Source organism: Rhea americana, unplaced genomic scaffold (assembly GCF_003343005.1).
Source record: "Rhea americana isolate MKP2758 unplaced genomic scaffold, rheAme1 scaffold_225, whole genome shotgun sequence".
NCBI lineage: Eukaryota > Metazoa > Chordata > Aves > Rheiformes > Rheidae > Rhea > Rhea americana.
Window position 1 is genome coordinate 518312 of NW_028186341.1, and position 22434 is coordinate 540745.

Sequence of the window (22434 nt, forward strand, 5' to 3'; positions counted from 1 at the left end):
CAGAAAGACTACCAAGGCAACCCTAACAAGGGCAAAGACAAATTGTGTCGTTTTATTAGCTTGAGATATTAGTTTTTCAGATGTATAAAAGGTAACTTTCCTACTTAATTTGCCAGTGAAAAATGAAGATACAAGTGAAAGAACATAGTCCAGAACAGAACGAAAGCTACAGAAACCACCAGGGAGCCAACCCAGCACCAAACAGGAGACAATTAGTTCAGAGGAACAGCATTTTGTCTCTAATGCATCTGCCATTCTTGTTCTTTGAACCTTCTTTGAACTCATCTGCTCACATGAAACAGGAAACAGGTAATTTAATTAAATATTCATCACCAAACACAAAAAGGGCTGAAGGTAAGTCAATCTCCATCTCTAGATCCTACAAAGAGGCAAAGTCAGGAAAAAAAGGAAGGGATCTTGCTGCAACTTTAAATGAAAAAAAAAGAATAAAAGACAACAACAACAAATCTTGCGTCTTCTTTATCCAGAGTAAGGCAGTAAGAGAAGACTTAAAATTATGTGTAATCAATCGTCCCTGCAGACCACTTTTAACATAGTTAGAAAATTCATCAAAAGTTCTTTGCTTAAGGAAGGAAGAAGACATGAAAATGGAATGAAAAATGGCAACTTCCAGCATCCTGATTTTTAAATCCTTTTACTTGGAATATAATTATTGCAGGTAGCTAAGGTCCATGGGTGACACGCAAGATCCCTGTGAGAGACGATGAGAGTCACTGCAGACCTGCCTCCTCTCTTGCCTGTGATGCTGTCCCTGCGTGATGTGTCCTGGTTCTCCCTGGCTCCCCAGGGACCATCTCAGCACCAATCCCTGCACATTCCTATGCTGGATTTTGCAAAGTCATTCTCAGCCATCACCTTCCCTAGATGGTCTAGGAGAGCTTTTGCTATCCCAACACATGTTAAAGGCCTTGGCGCTCCTGCTGTTGGTTCAGTTCTTTTGAGGCTGCCCCAAAAGCGAAGAGGCAGCAAGAAGGATGGTGGCTCCATCCCTTAGCAGTCTCCAGTATCAGTTTCTGCTTAAAACAAGCTATTTCCAGCCTCTTTTTTCTAGAGTTTACCATTAGAAGAAATGAAGACCATCCCAGGTTCCTTCATGGGGAGATATGGGGCCGAAAAGTGCGTGGTCGAATCATCATGACAACCTTCTTCAGGGAGTAGTAGTCTGTGTCCTTCCATGAGTACCACACAACACCATCCGGCCCCAGTATCTTGCGGTTTTTAATGGAGTATCGGCCACCCTGCGATGCAGAGAAAGGACAGTCAGGTATGGGAAATACATGGAAGTGTCATGCAGATGGGAATATCCAGATGAAACACAGAAAGTTCCCCTGAATATAAGGAAAAACTTCTTTACTGTGAGAGTGACAGAGCCCTGGAAGAGGTTGCCCAGAGAGATTGTGGAGTCTCCTTCTCTGGAGACATTCAAAACCCGCCTGGACATGATCCTGTCCAACATGCTCTAGGTGATCCTGCTTAAGCAGGAGGGTTGAACAAGATGATCTCCAGAGGTTCCTTCCAACCTCAACCATTCTGTGCTTCTGTGAACTCTTAAAAACTGGATGCTCCCAAGCACAGGAGCAAAAAGCTTAGAGATGACACAGTAAAAGGAGCATGTAAAGCATTTTTTGAGTGCTCCTATGGGAGCTGGTGTCCTCAGTCTCAGGCCACATGAGTCACCCAAACAGAGAGCTCCCATTGCACGGTCCCAAAGCAGAGTTTGTAAGAGTGTCTCAATACTCATACCTAGCCTGTGGCACTGAAGAGCTGGACTGACTTGATGCCCAGCATTTGCTTTGCACCCTCCCTGGGGGACATGAGCTGGTCGAGCCAGGAAGGATTGCTGTGATGTGATGACTGACAGCTCCCTCCCAGCCTCGGRCCTTGCACGCTGATATTTGTGTCTTTCCTCTAACTTACCTTGTAGTACACCCCATTGAGGTTGGAGAAAAAGCACTGATGGTACCACCAGCCTCCATGGGAAATCTCAGCACAGATGTTCCCCGAGTCAGGTGTGCTGAAGCTCCTCTTGTTGTGGTACCAGGCAAAGGAATCCTCCACCGTCCCACTGAACCCATCCACATGCAGGCGGTAATAGTTTGCCTCGTCCTCAATGCTGCAAGCAACAGGCACAGGTCAGACTATTCGGTGGGATTGTCTAAATCTCCTTTCCAGCCCGGACAGTGCATTCTTGGTGTGGACACCCTACAATCACTGAGCTGCTCTGGCCAGGCTCCTTGCGATTATTCACCACCTTTGTATGTCAAAGATGCTGTGTTTCACCCTTCCGTGGGATGTGCGTGCTTTTGTCATGACTCAGGGTACTTGTGAGGAGTCTGGGCTGGGCAGACCATGACTCTATAACCACAACGAAAGTCTGCAGCAGCTTTGGCAAAACAGCTCCTCTGATTACACAGTCCTGCCTCCTCTCCACAGAAAAAGCACCCTGCTCTTCACATAAACTGAGCTAACGAGTAGTTTGCTCCTGAGCCAGCAAGGGCTGAAGATCACTGCTATTGAACATGATATCTGATGACAAAAGCCAGGGACAGTATTTGCTAGTGGAGAATGCTCCAAGGCACATTCAGTCAGTGAGAACAGCATCTTCAGCAGTCTTTGGGTCTACTCTAAGCCCTCAGGCTGCCAATGTCATTAAGGAGCAATGCTTAAGGGCATAAATTTATAGAGATCTAGTCACCCCTGTTCAAAAAAGGATATGGCTGATGTTGATAAATACAAACACTAGATAAGGTGAAGAGCTACAGACACTAAAGGATGTTAGCTTGGGAGCAACAGGTAAAAGCCATCAGTAAAGTGTAAAAATCAAAATATGATTCTCAGCCATCACAGCAGGGAGATGCTGAAGGACCTGCCCAGCAAGAACAGGGGATGCAAAACTCTGCTTTTGGTTTGAACCTTGGGAAGCTCAGCAGAAACTACACCCTGAAGCTGTAGGGGGTTGTTCCTTGTGCTCCTACAGCTGCGTTCCCCTGCAGCCGTGGATGTCAGTCACGGCTGAACACTGCTTCAYATTTGCTAGCTCACTCTCAGGCTCCAACGTGGAGCAAAGTTTCCATGGTAAAACCAGGCAGGGAACTTTTTGACTGCAATGGGGTCTTCCAGCACTGAACCAGCTGTGTGTACCAAGAACCAGGGAAGGCCATCCCACTTTCTACCTGAAGACTTGGTAGAAGGCGTGCTTGTGCTTGCTGTTCCAGTCCTCCAGGTCAATACGCAGAGAGTAGTCCCCTTGGCTCGTGACCTTGTGTATGTTCTCATTGCCCAGCCAGAACTCACCATTGAGATCCCCAAAGCCCTCTTTATACTCATTCCAGGTCCGATTGAAGTCAACCGAGCCATCCTGACGCTTCTGTATGACTGTCCAGCCCCCACCTGCCAGGAGAGAGATAACATAACATGGGAACCACCAGAGCATGCCTGGGGTCCCCAAATCCTGCACATGTGCCAGAGTTGTCCTCACCAGCATCACCTCTGAAGGTCTATCTGCAGCTCAGAGGCTTCCTTGCCACATCCCCTCCCATCAACCATCAGAATACAGTGTCAGTTGCTGCATGGGGATAATACATGACGCACAGCCATAGCTCATGGAAAGGGGCTCTACATCTCCTGTGTTGACTCCAAGATGATATTCCCTTGTTGTCTCTAAGAGGGTCATTTCAGATCTAAGGTGGTTTTAAATGAGAGAAAGCTGATTATTTTAGGGAGGGAAATGTTTTGGGACTGGAACAAACTAGAGAGCCTGGAGTTTTGAGATTATTATGTACTGTTCCTGCAGCACCACAGAGGTACATGAGCTCTCTCCAGTATTGTCTCACTGTCTCCATCTGCTCTTCCATCTGTCCAAATCCCTCTCTCCTCTCTCATTTTATTCCAATACTGTAAGCTTTGAGGGGACTGGGAGAATCTTTTTATTTAGTGTTTTTACAGTATGTCACTCTGCAGTGTCCAAGATTGTGATGATGGTCGTACAAATAATAGTAATGACATAATTGAGACCACACTGTATCAACAGCCTGACTCTTAATGATGACTTGTATCCCAAAGCAGCAGTCACCTGCAGATCCTTCACACCAGCCTTCTACAACTGAGAGAAACTCAGTCCAGCTCTCCTTTTCACCAAAGCACTAGAGCCAGAAAGCATAAGAACTAGGAACTCCATTCAAATATTTAATCAAAGGTATCTATTGCCATTTGAGATGTCCTTGGTCTCTGAGACATCTGCACAGGCTAGTAGATATGCACAAGGTCAATGGGAGACCTATGCCCTTCCAGAGCAGCAGCTAGCAATACCACTGGGTATCTCAAATAGCACTAGACATCTACATGTGGGCAGCTGAAGCAGTTCCTCCAGYTTGGGACATGTTGAGGTGATGCACCAATCCTGGCTGGGGCAGGCCCCTGGAGCAAGGATTAAAAATCCACTGCTAAATTTCCTGGAAATTACCATTATTCTTACAACACTCTGGTATTGCAAGTAACTTCATTAGTAACTTTGCACCTAGAGATGACAGTAACATCCTCTGTCCAGATATTTAGACAGAAAGGATGCATGTGGTTGCCTGCTCCCTTGTACACACCAAAATATTTCTGGGAGACATTCGTTCCTCACACTTCAGCAGCTACAGTTAAGGATTGACCACACATAGCCCATTTAGTACCCAGAGATGCCTCAAGTGCCCGCCTGGTGACCAGATGGTACTCCAGAGGGGCTTCTGTTTCCCTGTCTCCTGCATCATATCCACCAGTTCTTTCCAAATATCTTGCTTACATAAGAACATCTCAAAGGGCACTAAATGCCTGTATTTAGGCAACTGAGCCCCAGTCAAATTGTCTGTTTTGAGCTATTCAGCTRGACCCCCTCTATAGCCAGTGGTTGAGTCCTCCATCCTTGGAAGAGATCCCTTCTGGAGATGCTACTCTCACTGACAGTAATGTAACATAGAAGCAGCTTAAGTGAGACAAATTCCAGACAAAGAGTCTCCAGCTTTGCTGGGAGATTCTGTAGATGCCTCCTGCAGTACCTTCTGTGTCCATTTCACACAATACTTCAATAGGCGTCCCTCCAACCGAGGGCATGATGCTGTAGATCCCTGATCTCCGGAGCCCGTTGTAGTAAACCGAAGCACAGTCAATGGGGCAGTTCCTTGCATGCTTTACCTCTAAGCAGAAAAGCAGAGAAAAAAAGCAGTGTTTAGTGTTCAGTATGAAGAACGGGGCATGCAACCAAGCCAAGCATCTTTTTCATGCAATCGTAATGCAGAACCTGGCAAAAAATCCTGGAATTCTTCTTCTGGGAAACACCAAAAGCTGAAACAGCTTTTGCTCTTTTTGCAGTGAGCTGGCTTCATGCCTAATTGCAATGGACTATTAGTGATAAGGTTCATTAGCACAGATCCTCACTCAGGATGCTGCGGCTGAGGAATGGTCTTTAATTCAAGTGAGTTTGTTACAGAGTGCCTTACAGTAACACGGAAATGTTGTGCCTTTTGCAAGGTTCAAGTCTCTTGGATTATATCCCACACCAAAAAGGTCTTATACATTGATAAATAATGGCCTGTTTCTCCAGCAGTGGTCAGTGCCGCTAACAGTGGAAGGATTTTTCTTCTCTTAAACTGCTGCTCTAAGGGTGTTTTCCCTTGTCAGTCTTATAACAGAAGGGGTCAAAAGCATCCTATAGAATCTAAAGATGCTTTTAGCTGGGATATGTCAGATGGGATTTATTTTATCTGGTACCAGTCATCCAAACTTTAGGCAGCTAGCCTTAGCTTGTCTTCTAAAACTGACTTCTACAGAGGGTAATTCTTTCTAGTTTCACGTAGGAGAGGAGAGCAGAATCACTCTCTCTGTCTCCCTCCATCGGCTCAATTGAGCTGTCTGCATAGATGTGCACAGTGATATTTGCAATGCCCTGGAGTGCTCTGGCTGTCTTTCAGCTGCACATCTCCTGTAGGTCCTGTTTTGTATCTGCAAGGCTTATGAGGGCGTCTCAGACGCAAGAGCATTGCAGGCAGCACCAGGTGTCTGCACACGTGTAGCTGAGCTAAGACCCTAGTCACAGCRGTGGAAAGCACATGCTGAATCGCTTTCCTCAGTCCTTTCACTGTTTGCGTGGATAGTTTAAACATCCAGTTCACGTGGGCATGCCTRCAGGCAGACACACAAAACTAAGCGTCTTCATTTGCGAGCTGAGCCTCGGTGTAGACGGCTATACTCTGGTGAGATGAAAAGAAAGGTGCAATAGCAGCTCACACAGACAGTTCACACAGCTAGATCAGCCTGAAGCACAGTGTGGCCTTGATACCACGCTGGTGGCACACTGAGGTCAGGGGCCCAAGAAAGGGGAAGCAAAGAGTATGCGTGGGAGATTGTCTTCTCACGGGGCAAGCAGCACGGATGAAGCCATGGGTCTGGCAAACAAGGAAAACATGCTGGGGATGGAAAAATAGGTCTGGGGAGACCATTGCAACATCTGAGCCCACTGGTGGGAGYGATCGGTGGCTCGGCGGTCCCCTGCGGACTGGTGACAGATTGGAGACATCTCTTAGGGATGGCATAGGCCAGGCCAACTAGCAGCATTGCTGCAGGGGATCAGGCAGCAGAAACCAGTTGCATGCAGCAAGGAGCAGTCAGGGAAAGACAACCTAGTAAGCATCTGGTGTGTTGGGCAGAGCCCAATTCACTTCAGGTTAATCAGCTAGAAGAGCCACATTAGTTGGCTGCACCCAGGCTGGGATTCCTCCGGCCAGTTGACTTGTGCACATGGATAGAAGTCTGCATTCCAGTTACATAAAATTATTGAGATTAATCCCAGCTTTGATTTGAAGGTGGCCATCATGTTGTGTGGACATCAAGTTAGGCACTCATTCATGCCTTGTGTCTGTGCATAGCACATCTTGCTCAGGGAAGGGCTCAGTGGCAGCTGGAACCAGGTATCAGCAGAGCTATTGGTATTACCTCCACCATGTCATCAATGTCCAAAAGAGCTTTAAACTAGCKCAATGGAAAAGACTTAGACTAGTTAGCTCAAGGGTAAAGTAACATGACTTCTCAGTAATCTGATGTCACCAGCTCAAATCAGATCAAGGTTGGTAGGTGAAAGGCATTAGCAGCACCTGAGTGTTGAGCTGTGCAAGCCATATGAGTCATYGGACACAGCCTGCTTCTTACTGGAGGACAGTCTCTCTACAAGTTCCTGAGACACAGTTCATGGCAAGTTGGAAGATTATTCTGGAGAAGTATTGCTTCTTTCTTGCCCTTTTCTAAACACTCTTCCTGGGGATCTGCTGTGAGAGAGATGGGATTTGGGGCTTGGTAGTCTGCCCTGGCACAACTGGTCTTGTCCCCTCAAACACCATCACTCCCTTACTAAAGGCACAGAAAATCGAATAGGTTGAAAAACCAGCATAGTTTCCTTTCTAGCTCCTCAAGGTTGAGCTTTCCAGATCGTGGTTACAGCAGGCTCTGGTCAAAATGTTTGCATGGCAATGGATTCTTTAGCAGAAAATAGGGTTTTGGTCAAACTGAACCTTTGCATTTTTTAACTTAAAGTTGCCATTCTTGTCATTAGAAAAAGGAAGACATTCCAGGAACTAATAGAGAAAACACCAAAAACCTGACATAAGTTTAAATGTATTGATTTTAAAAAGGTATGTGAGAAATAACAAAAAATGATTGGATTTCATACCTGAAGGTTTTCACCCGAGTCCTAAAATTTTGCTATGAATTTTTGAAATAAAAATAGTTTCTTGCTTCTTTTCTTTGATGGAAAAATGTAGTCCCTGGAGCTGGAAGGCAGGTTTATGCAGCTAACTGCAGGTGGAGTAATAGTGGGAGCAACGCCGACCTCGTTGTCCAAACTGAAGCTGGTCACTGCGAGCACCTCACACAATCCATGGAGAGAAAAAGGAGCTGCCAAAGAACAGGACTGCTCTCCTGGACTGCAAGGAAAGCACCCCAGGAGGTGTCCACTTCTCCAAGGAGCCCTCCTGACTACYTCAGAAATGCTGTCTGGGAGAGATGAGACTCCTAGCCAATGCAGAGGGAATTTGAAGCAGTTTTCCCAYGCCCTTTTCCTACAACAGTCCTCAAGACAGCCCACAAGAACAAACCACCCCAGACCCCTCTGGCCACAGCAGGTCCCCATCACCTGGATGGTGCATCTCCTCCTGCAGCCTCATCTCAGCGGGGCCGAAGCAGCCGGGGATGCGCCGGGTCCAGTCCGTCAGCACGGAGATGTTGTTTATCTGCGCCTGCATGTCGTAGAGCAGCGTGGCCTGGATGTGCTGCAAGGTGCTGGCCTCGCTGTAGCGCTGCTCCAGGTCCTGCACGCGCTGCTCCACGGTGCGGTTGCGGCTYGCCACCTCCTCGTGCTGCGGGCAGGGTGAAACACAGAGTCCGTGTGGGTCACCAGACACCGGTGGAGAGGCGGAGGGACAGCCCGAGAACCCCCCTGGGGACGATGACATAGAAGAGCAAGTGGGCAGAGGAGCACTCACAGTGTGCAACCCTCTGGGGACTATGGAGCCCAGAGTGGAGATGGCACCTGCATCATCAGCTCTCCACCCAGCTCTAGCCATCATCCTGCTGTGGGACCCATGGACAGTTTGATTTCCCCAGGATCAGGCACAGACAGGATTTGCACAGGCAAGCGYATAGCATTCCTCTTCCAATGGCCTCCCAGCCTCCGGCCCTTCGTAACTCAGGTTGCACAACCTGGATGTGGCACTTATCTATTTAGCCACCCCTTACCATTCAGTTTTCCTTCCAAAAAGTTGTCCAGTCTCCCCTTCAAACCTATACACTTCTAACATCCAGCAGCAAGGAGCTCCACAGCTTATCTGCCTGAAGAACCAGCTCCTGCTTTTTGGATAATGATCAGCGTCCTGCAATCAGCAATGACCACATCCACTGTGTACAATGGGTGGTTGTGATACAAGGCCCYTTCCTGCTCCTTTTGGTTGCTTGTTTTCAGGATGATCAGTCTCTAATCCTGTGCCAGTACATACCCTAGCTCCCTGGAGATGCCCACAGATCATGCAAGGAGATGGGTACTTGAAATCCCACCAGCACATGCAAAATGTGCTCTAGATGCACYGTCACTTCAGAGGTGCTAGCCTTACTTGCTCGGTGCTCCCTGTCCATTAGATGGCAGAGCAGGCCTTAAACAGCATCTCCAAAATCCACAGCAGCCACAGAAAAATCCCCTCCCCTGGCCAATGCAGTACCTCTACAGTGTGCTCCTGGATCCCTTCCAGGGGTTTGGCAATCCCGGGAACCCACATCTGCTCAGAGGAGGACAGCTGTTCACCAAAGAGCCCCTGTGCAGCTCTGTCCTCCTCACATTCTGGTGTCCCCACAACACCAAGTGACCAGATGCATTGCCCAGGGGGTGAAGAGTGACCCCATGTCACGTCTATCCCTGCAGCTCAGGACATGTGTACCTATGGCCATCAGTGCCACCCGCTATATCACTAAAGGTGTGCAAGCTGCCCACCGTGCTTCGTCATACTGCATGACTGCCCGGATGGGGGTCTGGGGCAGGACCTGCTGAGACCACAGCCCCTGGGTTTCCAGGCGTCAGTGCAAGTCTGTGGCTTATTAAATATACGCAGGGATGCAGGGAGCTTGTGCTTAGCAGAATCACCACTTGCAAAACCGCAGCGATGCTGCCAAAGGCCTGGGATTTCTTTCAGCTGGAAGTGGCTTGTGCATCCAGCATTCATTTTCTTCCCTTTTCAGCTGCTCCAAGGAWCTGACTCACACCTTGGTCCCAGCCACAAAATATCTTGGCTTGTTTTTCCCRTGAGATGGCATATTCACTGCTGGATTATTTGACCAATAACTAATAGAAAGCCTGCTTGTATCCCAAAATATAGAGCAGCTAAACGGGTAGGGGCAGCAAACAGGAAATTACGGCGTGCAACCATATGATGCTCTCCTTATCAGGACTGAATTGTCTCTGGATCTGCCATAAATCAGCTGGCCACCCCACACCTGCTTTGCCAGCCGTGACCGACACCAGCCGGCTGCTTCCAGCTTCGTTCACCCACGCATCAGCTCTCCCAGCAAACCTTGTCATGCTTTCTCCCAGACAGTCCCCTCCTCCACAGCTGATACTTTCTTTCCTGGCTGCTTGTAAAAAATACGCTGCAGCGTGCACTGYGACTGGGCCCAGATGCTGTCTGGTTCCTTCACCTCTTCTCCCTCCTGGCAGCATCCCMTCACTCCCACTTGCCTACCCCAGTGGGGCAGGAGTTGTTTCTTTTTGTACAGCACCATGCGCAGCAGGGTTCTGGTCTGCAGCAGAGGCTGGCATGGTCCAGTAGCACAAACTGAACTGAACTGAACTGCAACTCAAGAGAGCAAAGGTGCAGAGAGGGCTGCTCTCCTCCAGGGATTTCCCTTTGCTCGTGTGTGTCTAGTGTGTGCTGGAAGGAGAGAGGTGGATCCGGCTGCGAAGGAGGACCTCAAGATACCTGTGAGGTATTTTGGAGCAGCCACAGCTGAGTGGTGGAAATGCTCCCAAGGAACAGGAGACCTGAATTCTTGTCTTCCTTCACCTGGGGGGAATTGACACACAGACTCTGGAGAAAACTCTTACCAGCAGGTAAGGATGAGACCAAGGACCAGCCAGGCCTACTGTGAAGCTGGGAGGCTTCAGGGGAAGCAAAACAGAGAGAGCGCAGGGAAAGAGGCAGCTCCTCTGACCCATTTTGAGTGTCCCCATTAGCCTGAGAGGAACCATGACCTGGAAGGACCTGTTGCTCTCAGACAACTCTGAAGTGCTCCCAGGACACTGAGCTCAGATAGACAGCTCTGCTTGGACAGACAAACCCACGCAGAGCTTCCAGAAAAATACTGATGACAAATCTGAGGGAGACAAACTAGCAGCAGCAAGAGGCTGATTTATGAGGATGGATTACAAGAGCAACAGCTTCTTAGTGGGAGGAATGGAGGTGGAGGAGATCTACAGATGCTGGAAGCTGACATAGCAGGGTATTCAGTAGGGTGGCTCCCAGGGATGTTGGGACATGCTATGGGATACAGCTGGCACAGATATTGGGAACTGGCCAGACCAATGCAGCAGAAAAACTCCTAATGGGAGAGCCCCTAGGAAAATTGCAGGGAGCTCAGGCAACCAGCTCACCAATCATTTCTGTCTCCGATTTTCTTGATTTGACTAAAAAGGTTCTGCCACGGTCAGTTGCCAGCTCCCCTCTCTGCACTCAGCTTTGCTTCTTGCTTTTTGCCCACTCCAGTGCTCGGAGGATGACAGGACACACTCCTTACTGCCCACTAAACTCTCTAGACTTCATTCTTTTCCTGCTTGTTCGGAGGCCAGCTCTTCCAGCCCTCTCATTCCTTTATCTCTTAGACTGATTGAAAACACTGAGGTTGGAAGAAATTGCTGGAGGTTCCTAGGCCAATGCCTTGCAGAAAGTAGGRCTGATTTCAAAGCTAGATCAGGTTGCTCAAGGCCTTTTCCACTCAAGTGCCAAAACTCTCTACAAATGGCCCCGGGGAGCCTCAAATGATCTCATCAGAYGGATCCTTTCTGAACGTGGTAGTATCTTGGCGGCACAGATACTGCTAGTGTTCTGCCCCAGGAATKAACCAAATGCAGGCATCTATGTAGGGTTTGAGACCTGGCTACTTCAGGACACCTGGGTTCATCCTGCATGCCAGGAGCASCTCAGCTCTCCCTTTGGTCCGATGGGTGAGGGGCCTCAGCGTCACCCCACAACAGGCAGGACTCCTTCAGAGCTGCTCCCCTGGGAGCGAAGACAAAAAAGCTCTCTCAACTCATCTTCAACTAGACTGCCAAGAGGTCCTAGGAGCAYCTATGTGTCTGCATTTGCCATTAAGGTAGCCTGAGGACGAGTTCCAATACAGACTTCTGCATGATGGATACTAGAGCTMGATAACAGCACTTCTTTGCTTCTGCTTGAAGAAATAACAAATAGCAAGGAAAGTGATAATAAAAGAGACGCACAGAAGCACAAGGTTGACACGATAAYGGAGACAGCAACAAAGACTAGAACTTTTTGGTTGTTGTTTGATGGTCTATTCAAGGAATTACTYGAGAACAGCCCTGAAGAGGGTCAATCTAAGCTTTGCAACTGATTAGAAGGGGGAAATATATTTATCATGAGTACTATGGGATAGCTGAAGGGGCTTGTGCGACTGCACAAAACTGATGGGGTATCAGAAGGTGCTTTTAGGGTTATGTAAAACCTATTGTGGGAAAGGCTGAAGACAAGGAAAGGAGGACTGAGGGTGCAATGAGGAGGAGCAAACATGCGAAAATAGAGAGGAGGGGGATGAAAGGCACCAGTCGCATGTAAGCAGGCTGCCAGTCACTACGCTTGTCTGGCTAAGCCCTGTGCCTGATGACTGCAATATTCTTATTAAAGTCTTCTCTTAACGCCCCCTTTTTTTCTGATTAATCTCACTTTCTCTCCTGTGTTTGAGTGCTGTGAGGTCTGAGTGCCAGCAACTGGAGAGGAGGGTGCAGGTCACAGGGCCTGCAAGTCARGGTGCCAGGACTTGGAGAGACTGGCATGCCAGAGATGTCGAGGTGCCAGCAAGAGCACGGGAGACAGGGCTTGTGGGTCTAAGTTCCAGCAGCTGCAGGGACCGGGGTGTGTATGCATGTGTGAGGTTGAAATGCCAGAAACTGGAAAGACCAGAGTGTGTTTATGATTCCCTAGCGAATTTAACCCCATGTGTGCGTGAGTGTAGGCGCAATACACATCTGGGATACGTGCTCAGCCTCACTGCTGGCTAGACCTGCCAGGGGGAACAGCAGCAGCCACATCTGTCAGATGGGATGGRGGGACCTCAGAGCTCTGAGAGTGCACCCAGCTGGGCACAAGCAGCTGGGAAGGAGGAACCGCCATGTCCCTGGGTCCACGGGAATTGGCAGGTTTTGTAACATCCTTAACAAGGAGACGAACAGGAGTCACTAGGGCCCTGTTAAATGGAGCAAAGACCAAACCCACCACTGATAAGAAGGGGTGGCTTTATTTTATTTTGTGCTTCTTGATTTACCACAGTTAAATATGAGGAATATGAGGGTGCCCCACATCTAATTTCCTCCACTTGAACATCAAGTAACCTGTCTGAGGCAGTCAGCTCAGCTCCCTCTGCAGTCAACACTGAGCAACTAGCATCTCCGAAGGGAGATTTGTTTTCCTCCGCCTTTCCTCTGACTGCAAAGAGACTCTACTCAACTGCATTTAGATGAGTCATTTCAGAGCCTGGAAATGGAGAGCAGAGGAAGAGCGACAACACTGAGGGGAAGTCTTTAGTGCATTAATATCTTCTCCTTGGCTCTGGCCTGGAGAGCTATGCTCAGTGAAAGWGCTAAAGCTCCAAGTAGAACAGAAGTATAGCGTGGAGTCAAAACAGGGAGCTAGGATGGGGAAGACCAGATTAAACAGCCCTRAGGGACTAGATGTCACCAGGGGAAGGCCATGAGATGGCAAGAGGACAGAACACCTATCACGCCAGCTTGTCTCAGTGCAAGGATAAAGAAAAAGAGGGAGAGAAGTGGAGGATGGATGAGAAGGCAGCACTGGTGCCAGYACAGGAGGAACGGACCCTGCATGGGTGAGCAGTGAGTGGATCAGCTCAACAGAGCATGAGGCACCCATCCTAGTCCAAAAGCAGCTGGCTCTTCTGGAGATCTCTRCAACACAGTTGTCCATGTCTAGGCACCCAACAACATTGCCACCGCAGAGTTCATTGTCACCAAATGTGAGGGCCCTTGCAGAGGCGGGAGGAGGCAGGTGCTTTGGTGGGCATGRTGTATCTCTTTAACTGCATGTTTGCTTGCCACAGCTCCACGCAATGGAAACGGCCTAGGGCACCAAAGGCAGTGTCTCACGAGGACGCACAGGCTGCCCGAGAGACCACGGTCTGAGCCCACACCTGGCCCTGCCAGCAGATGAAAGCAAAGGCTTACATTAGCTTGTATTGCAGGTGTCTCTGGGCTACGGCAAAGCGTGGGGCAGATGGAAAGGTTTAGCAAAATGAGACGTGGAAGCAAAACCCCAGCACTACATGCAGATGCTGGGAAGGAAAGGCAAAGAGGGAGCCCAAAGGAGGAGCACAGGGGATAATGAAACACAGCAAAATAGCAAACGAATCACARTGATTCCCAGGGCCAGATCGTATTAGCCCTCATCTCTCCCAAGAGCAAGGACAAGAGTATTGTTTCTAGGGCTTTATCCAAGGCACTTCCAGTCGACTTCAGTGTATTCAGCACTATGTAGCCCATTGCGAGCCACAGCTGCGTTTCGCCCTCGTTTCACCCAAAGTGCTCATCTCTCTGGCAGCCCCCACAACACTCAACTGTCCCYTCCCTCCAGACCCTAGGTCTGTAACTGCGGCCATGCTACAGTGAGCACAGAGGTGCAAGCAAAATCACAGGGCAGTGCTAAACTTCTGAAAGCTTCAGAAGCACAACAAGAGGTTGGAAAGAGCAGATGAGCATGAAGCTTCAGCCTGCAGGATAGGTGAATAGACCCAAGGCAGCATGAACACCAGCACACAGAAAGGAGACTGCAGAAAGGGTGCCACAGGCTAGAGGTTAGAGCTACTCCTGCTTAGTCATAGCCACCAGAGGTGTGGTTCATCACTGACCATGTAAAACTTTGGGGTCTAGTCTGGTATCCTGCTATGGACAATAGGACAGATCAATAACCCCAGCCCATCCTAGATGGATCCAAAGCAGAAGGAGATGTTTTCACCCCTAATGGGGTCCCTACACGAGTACATGAGTAGCATAGACAACACACCAAAGGCTTGGTGGCTAATGTTAAAACGAGCCCCAGAAGGCTTCTGACTTAACACAACATGAGCAGCGGGTGTTTTAAAGGATATTTCAGTCCATGGCCAGGACAACACCCAGTGTTCTACCAGACGTCCTATCCCAAGTGCTGTCTGGGGGGCAAGGGAAGGGACCAGATGYCCCGCTCCCCATGAGTCTGTGAAGGGAAAAGCTTTACCTGGAGCTCCAGGACTTTGATGCGGTGGCGGTGGTTCCTCAGCTCCTCCTGCAGCTCTGAGATCAGCTCCCGCAGCTCGATGATCTGCTGCTTGCGCTCCTCATTCTCGTGGAGCCAGTAGGAGACCTCATCGGTGCAGCGAAACATGTCCGGGCACCGCTGCTCATCCAGCTGTGGCAATGTCGCTATGATCTTACACCGGCCGTCAGGCAGCACCTGGTTGCTGTACTCCCCACACTGGATCAGGCCAGTGCCCTCCTGGAGCCCCTCGTCGTAGCTGTAGCTTTCCGCCACAGCCAGGGGTTTCTGCAGCGAGGGGTCGTTCAGGGTGGCTACCAAAAATAGTGATACCAACCCCAGCCTGGCACAGCTCGTGCAAGGACAGACATTCATGAGGCAGATGAAGATGGCCCCCAGGGATAACCCTGTACATCTCATCATCAAAGGYGGCCTCTTGGAAAAGCACATGTGCGTAACACTGACTAGTCCCTCAGGAGCTGGTGGTTGAAGTTGCAGCCGGCACGTGGCCTGGGGAGGAGATAGCTGTATGGGCAGGAGACGTCAACAGGGATCTCAGAGCTCTTGCCAAGGAGGTCACTGCAGGCAAGGGACYTGCCTGTCCCCATAGAGCTTCCTCCCCTTTGCTACCCTGTGGCCACCAAGCTGGGACCAGCTCCAGAAGGAGAGCCTCCACTTGCCTGGCCAGGCTTTACCCTCTGCATGGGCTTTGATGCTGTCCCGTAGAGCTGCTGGTGCTGCTGGAGGGCACCAAGGGCTGGCTGAGGGCTGTCAGTGCTTCAGGCAGGGCTTTCCGCTCACRCAGGACTGCTGGCTTCCCTGGACAGGGCTGGCTGGCTCCATCAGCACTGGGAGGCATCCCTCAATCCAGGCAGGATCAAGTCCTGTCCACAGGCAGCTTCATGGGGTGAGCCCTTCCTCCTTCAGCCTGGAAACAGAGGGCAAAGCAAAAGAGGCTTCATGCCTGTGTTCATCTATCGAAGCAGCTGGAGCTGTAGGTTGTGCGTTGTCACCCACTGAACTAGGAAGCAGAGTTATGAGGGCTTTGGTAGAGATGATGGATGAGCAATCAACCCTCCCTTCRCAACTCTTTCCTGCTCCCCTTTGCACTGTCCTCTCATCTCTCTCCCATGACAAACGAAAAGGTCCCCCCCCCCTGCCCCTGCCCCAAACATCCTACTGCAACCTAGGGCAAGGGGCAGTGGAGAACGGACCACTGCAGCAAGCCACGAAACTCTTATCCCACCCTACTTATCCGGGGCAAAGCCCACACAAAGCCCACAAAGCCCTGCCTTGAGGTTCAGGCATTTGTTCACCGTTGACTGCGCTCCTGCTTGGAAACACTTCTTTTAGCTGCATTGCCAGCCTGTGCCTGCAAGGACAGAGCACAGAGGCGATCTGAGCATTTCAGGCTCTGTTTCCTTGTGCATGACGTTTTCGTGGAAGATGTAGCTATAAATGGAGTCACCAAATGAATGGTGCCTGTCWACATGGGAACACATCCTATCAGGCTGGGCATGGGGTCCCAGGCCACCAAACCACACCGGAGAGGGGCAGGGGAAAGCCCAGGGCAGGGCATCACTGGGGCTATTTGGATTAGCCCCAGCTAAGAGCACAGTATTTCCCCCTGGCCATGGGCCCAAGTGGATTTAAGTCCAAGTGGGGATAGTGGTCTGGGGAAGGAGTGTTCAGGAGTGAGAAGTGGAGAGGACCCAGGCAGAGCTCAGACATTTAACCATCCCCATGCAATCTCCCAGGCAGAGTCATCCACGATCTTACCTTGAGCTGCATGTTGCTGGCAGCAGCTCCGAGCTCCCAAACAACCCTCAGCACCATCCCAGAGACCCATGCTCAACTCCAGCTTTTGCTGCATAGGAACCCCCAAGCTCCACTTCCCTGCAGAGGGCTCAAGCTCTCCTTGCCGTGAAAGCTGCCCTCCTCATCCCTTCCCGGCAGCTGGGCTCTCCACTACAGCATCACAGGGTCTCTTGCTGGGGTTTCTCCGTACATACCTCCAAAAGGACTGGCCGCGTGCTCCCAGTCAGGCTGGCTTGAGCGGTGAGAAGAGACAGCAGTGAGCATGGACCAGCCATGGGAAGCAGAGTGTGTTTCAGGGGACACTAAATGCTTATTCCCCCTGATCCTATCACAGCACTATAAATAGGGCCAAGAGAGCTGCAAGTCTCAGGCAGTTCACCGGAAGGAGGAGCCCAGGTCCCAGCGTGACCTTCTTAGCGCGTGGAAGATTAAGCCAGCATCTTGGCATGACTTCTCCTTTCTGAGAAGATCCCCTGTCTCATCCTGAGGCTGCACTTCAGGGAGAGGGTTCACTCCTTGGGGTGCCAGCAGTGAGCCGCTGCCCCTTCCCAGCAACGTGGACGGGCAGAGTTTCCCAGCCTGGCCACAGCCAGCCCGGCCAGGAGCTCAGGGATGGAACGGGCATCATTTGTTTTAGYCACTAGCCCAGGGCTTGCTCTTTTCATCTGCAAGGGACGCTGGAATAAAAGAGGGTTTGCTGAGCAGTGCAAGGGGAGCCCCCTCCCCTCCGCTCCCCTCCGCTCCCCAGGCTTGCTCCCGGAGCTGTGCACAAACTTGGCATACAGAGGAGCTGTGCACGTGGATCTGTTTTCAAGCATTTCTCTGGAGGGTAGTGGGTAATTTTGATCTTTCTCCCCCTCAAGCTGTCCGTTTCTTGGGAGAATGAAGAGTAATTATCTATCTGACTATAAATGTCAGTGGGCTTGCTTAATTAAATATGCCAATTACTTCGCTGTAGGAATGAGAGTTGAAACCAGAGATTTCCATATTGGACAAAAGAGCGTGTTGTTGGGGGGGGGGAATTCACTTTATGAAAAAAGTTTCCGGACAATGTCCCTAGAGTGATCCTCACAATGAAGAATGATATTCAGAGCAGCTCAGATGGTCTCAAAAAGSGGGGAGCTGCCTGCAGAAAGGGAACTTCATTAACAAACTTCTGCTCCAGCAGGTCGGAGAGGCCCAAAATTGTGGGGAGCCCTGATTTACCAGTCCTCCAGCAGACATCCCAAGGCCAAGTGATCAGCTTTTGGAGGACCTGCCATCCTCCACAGAGTACCTCCAGCCCCTCAGCCAGCCCTCCTGAGCCATCTTCATTACCCTTCACCTGCAAAAGTTTGCAAAAACACTAGATGAATGGGCTTTCACTTCCCCTGTTTCATGTAGAGAGCTGGTGAGRGCAAAGCCGAGGGCTCAAAGGACCCCAGAGATGTAGCACCTCTCCGTGAGTCCCGCCAGCTCAGGATCTGTCATGGGGCTGCTGAGATGACTTCGGCACCTCCAACACAGCAGGCATCCCTGKGCCTGTTTGCAACCCCGGGTGGCTTTTACAAGTGAGCGCTCCAGCAGCAATGCGTTGGGGCAAATGAAGGTTGTTTGGAGCACACACACTTTTGGTGAATAAGGAGAAACCAGCCTGCAYAGGGAGCAAACATCTGAGCTGCTTTAGAAACCACTCCCCTCCTAGGAGGACCAATGTGTCTCGCTGGACAAGGAATGGAGCCACAGCCGCCACTGCTGATGGAGGCATCCCATTTGCTTCSTCTCCCCACTCCCATGGAGACTTTTTGTCAGTTATTCTCAGGGTTTTGCTTGTCAAGAGGAAGACCCGGATAGCTGGGGTCTCCCAAGAACAGCACATCTTGCAGCATCGCTGCCCGATGCCAGCCAGGAGCTGGACAGCAGCACACCTCACATGCTGCCTCCATCCAAGCCAATCTCTGCTCCTTTAGAAGTATCGCCATGTTTTGCTTCAGCAACCACTTGTGGGAATAAAAGCAAGATTGAAACATAAGACCCACACTTGGCAGAAGCTGTGGCCGAGGCAGAGGCTGGAAAAATGGGGACTGAGGAGGGAAAAAAGACCRATGTGGGAAAAGGGGATCCTGAACGGGAGGTGGAGTTAAACTTAGACTCCTGAGCAATRTGGTCTGATCACATCAAGCCATGTGGCAAGTGAAGTGGGAACTGTGGGGAGGGAGGCAGCACTGAAAAGCAGGTGATTTCTTCTGCGTGCAGGCTTGCAACCTGGCAGAGTGCTGCAGGCACACACGAACGGCCTTTCTCCTCTGCCCCTTCCGCTCACAGGTGCTCCGAGCATCGCGTAACATCAGGCTCAGGACAGTTACAGCTGACCAGACTGGCCGAGCCCTTGGAGGAAGCTGTTTCTCTTCTGTGCGGGATATTTCAGTGCTTCCTTCCTTCCGGAGGCACACCAGTTCAGCTTTTGAGTCATCCCTCCAAGAACAAAGTTTCCCAGATGCTTTGTGTCAGGAGCAGCAGGAGGCCTTGGCCAGCTCATGCCATTGCACGAAGTGCATCTTCTCAGGACTGCAAGGATGCTGTTCCTGATGGGTGTCATGGCCAGGACTTTTTGAGYAGTTAAGCAGGCACCAGCACAAGAACCATCTTATGCATCAGGATGTTGTTAAAATGGGTTTGGYCCAGCCAATGCGCCCAGCCCCAGCCCACACTGGGTAGGGGTAAGGGTTAGCCCAGGGCAGTCTGGATGGATCCTGGCTGGGAGAAGAGTTTCCCAGGCTGCTCAGGGCCAGCCTGACCAGGGCTCAGGGCAGGGAAGGGCCCTGGGATGGGACAGAGCGCTAGGAGAAACGGAGCTACTTTGTCCCCCCAAATCACAGGTCTCAGAACAGAATCATCTGTCCAGTGGGAAAATATTTCTTTGGCAGGACAGTGGCCCTCAAGTCATGAATAATTCACAAACTCTGCACATAATATTGTCCTGGGGGAGGTAAAACTTGAGGCTCGGACACCTGGAAATTGGTGTCTCTGTCCCCTGTCCAATTTGCTGACAAACAAAGCAGGCAAACTTACAGCTGGGGCTGAAGCGCAGGTCTCRGGGCCAGTGACATCCACGTTCTCCATCGGCTGGGTTCCCAGTGTCCAACCTGCATTTAGAGCTTTGGCCTCACTGCCACTCATGCAGCAGCACTGGTACGAGGGACATCCCGTGGCTCCCTGCTGTATGGCCATGAAGACCTCTTAGGACCGACCGTCAGCCTCTTTGGGCTTGATCCATCCATTGCAGCAGCAAGCCCCACTCAGCTACCAAGGACAGCTTCCTCTGGCCAAGCRTGGCTGTTACGCTCCAGGATCATCCGTCTGAGAGAGTACTCCCATAGTCAGTGGCGAGAAATAGGGTATGATCGATCGATGGTAGACACCAACGCGAGGACAGGATCAATTGCACCCCACGGCCGGCTGTCTATAGGGAGTCATGGCGGGGATCAGGGAAAGGGACCGAGGGGAATGTCTTGCTCTCAAATCCCTGCCAAGAGCTCCTCCAGCACGATTAGCTAAAGGCCTTTATTGCGTACGAGCAGGTAGACATTTAACATGCTTGTCTATAATGAAATCCATTATCCTCATCTTTCGCTAAGGCCCTACAGTTCTGGTTTCCTTCCCAGGGCCGGGGGAGGTGGAGGAGGGATGGAGCCAGGGACAGCCAGGTCTTTTGTGCGGCCACTCAGCAGGCACTCTTTCGATAAATGTTTGGGCTCCTAAATGGATCTGACCTCCCCTCCCCCAGCCCCTTTCCCTTTCATTTCTCATCCCCATTATGCTCAGAAAACCTCATCCGTATCATTAGCGTCAGAGGCAGAGACGGGCGCTGAGAGCCACGCGGAAGAGGCGAACGTACATCGCGTTCAATGCCCCTCGAGTGGTGTTTCGCTCAAGGCTGCTCCCGCACAAAGCGAGACGTGAAAACGGGCCCCGCCGGCAGCGCCGTCGGGGCGGGTTGAGCCTGCAAAGTCGCCTCTTGAGGGAAACAAAGAGCGGCCGTTTCTTCTCCCTTCAATTCACGTCTGAGCTGTTTGCGGAGCATTTAGCGAAGAGGAGGCAGAGACGAGAGGGGGGCTAAATTCAAAGAGAGAGCCCGGGCAGGTGGCCGCAATGCTAATAGTCTCCAAAGAGATGGCGGATGTGAAAGAGCCAAGGCTGAGAGCTCGGCGTTTGGCCCACCCGTGCTTGGCATCCTTCCCCACCACTCCTGATGCCTGCGCCCCTTCCCCCAGCGCAGCGGATGGGAGTCACTCTCGGACAAAGAGATGGGCTGGAGATCACCTATCATCCTCCCCGCGACACAGCAAGACCTCCCAGCGCTCTTCTTGAAATGCCCCTAGTGCCCCTCCACCTCAGTCCTTTCCCAGCTGTCTTCCCAGGCTGCTATGTGCCATCCTAAGGCTCCCAGCTAGGGCAGAACTGGACATCCATTCCCCACACGCGTCCTCTGCTCTTCCACTGCATGGAGCATCCTCCCAGACTGGGCATGTTGAGGGGCTGCGTCTCCTCCAGCAGTCCAGGACCAGTTGAAAACGATATCAAGAGTCCCAAGAACTCCTTGGCCAACTCCTTCCAAAGTCACAGAAGCAAGTTGCACCATCCTGCTGTTTTTCAAGCGCCGAGGTGAGTAGCTGCTGTGTAGCAAGCATCTCCCCAACTTGTTCTTTGTGAAGAACAGCACTGCGAAGCATCACCGCCATCCTCTGCTGTGAATCCATCTTCTGCTTTCCCCCTTAACACAGGAACAAAACAGCCACATCACGTTTCTGCAGGCACGCAACTTCTGCTCTCCCCTCTGTTTCCACTCACTCCTGCGTGTATGATGGGCAGTGGACTGATGCTATGCAGACAGCCACCCGGGATCCGTGCTGCCCGTTGCATTCAGACCAGAGGTCTCTAATTCTAAATAACGTTTGTGACAGAGCACAACACATGGGTGGCCCCATGGTCTTCAGTTGGCACAGCTCTTAAATTCCTCATGTATCAGGCAAGGGTCATGTCTGCCCCTTTTCCCTCAGCCCACACTCGTTTCTGGAGAAGACAATGTCTCTGCTGCCACTGCCCATACACTGCAGACTTTTCTCCCTTGTGACTGGCCTTCGGCCAGCTGGCAACAGCCTGGACATGTGCTCAGTGTGCAAACAACTCACCAGCCCTCATTTGCATCTTTCTTTAAGGGAGAACAGTTGAAAAACACAATATTTCTCCATTCTTCATTCCTGCCCATTTGGTACTTGCCCAAAGGAGTGAAGAGATCATCCAAGTATCCCCAGATAATTTGCCATCCCCTGATGCCGCCTTGGCTTCCTGGAGGAAAGGTCAAATTGAYCCAAATCTACTCCCAAATCTACATGCTTGCCATTTTAGGACTTCAGTGATCCTAATTAGCTACCACCATTAATCAGTTTTAAAAGACCTACATGATTCACAATAAAATAACTGGCAGTAAGAGATGGCTCAGAAGCTTCTAAAGACCACCAGGGAACCCTTAAATCGGAGTAAGTGTTAGTGCTCCTCTGCTGCAACC

The 22434-nt window shown here is 50.7% G+C and overlaps 1 protein-coding gene across 1 annotated transcript; it reads right to left on the reverse strand.

The window, feature by feature from the left end:
• Positions 1-1069: 1069 nt before the first annotated feature.
• LOC146595472 (angiopoietin-related protein 7-like) lies at positions 1070-15518 on the reverse strand. The gene is made up of 6 exons (XM_085305686.1): positions 15051-15518; positions 8186-8408; positions 5061-5198; positions 3195-3411; positions 1939-2134; positions 1070-1259 (listed from the first exon to the last, which is right to left on the reverse strand). The coding sequence occupies exons 1-6, from the start codon at positions 15516-15518 to the stop codon at positions 1113-1115; spliced, it is 1389 nt and encodes a 462-aa protein (XP_085161812.1). The 3' UTR covers positions 1070-1112.
• Between the last annotated feature and the right edge of the window lie 6916 nt (positions 15519-22434).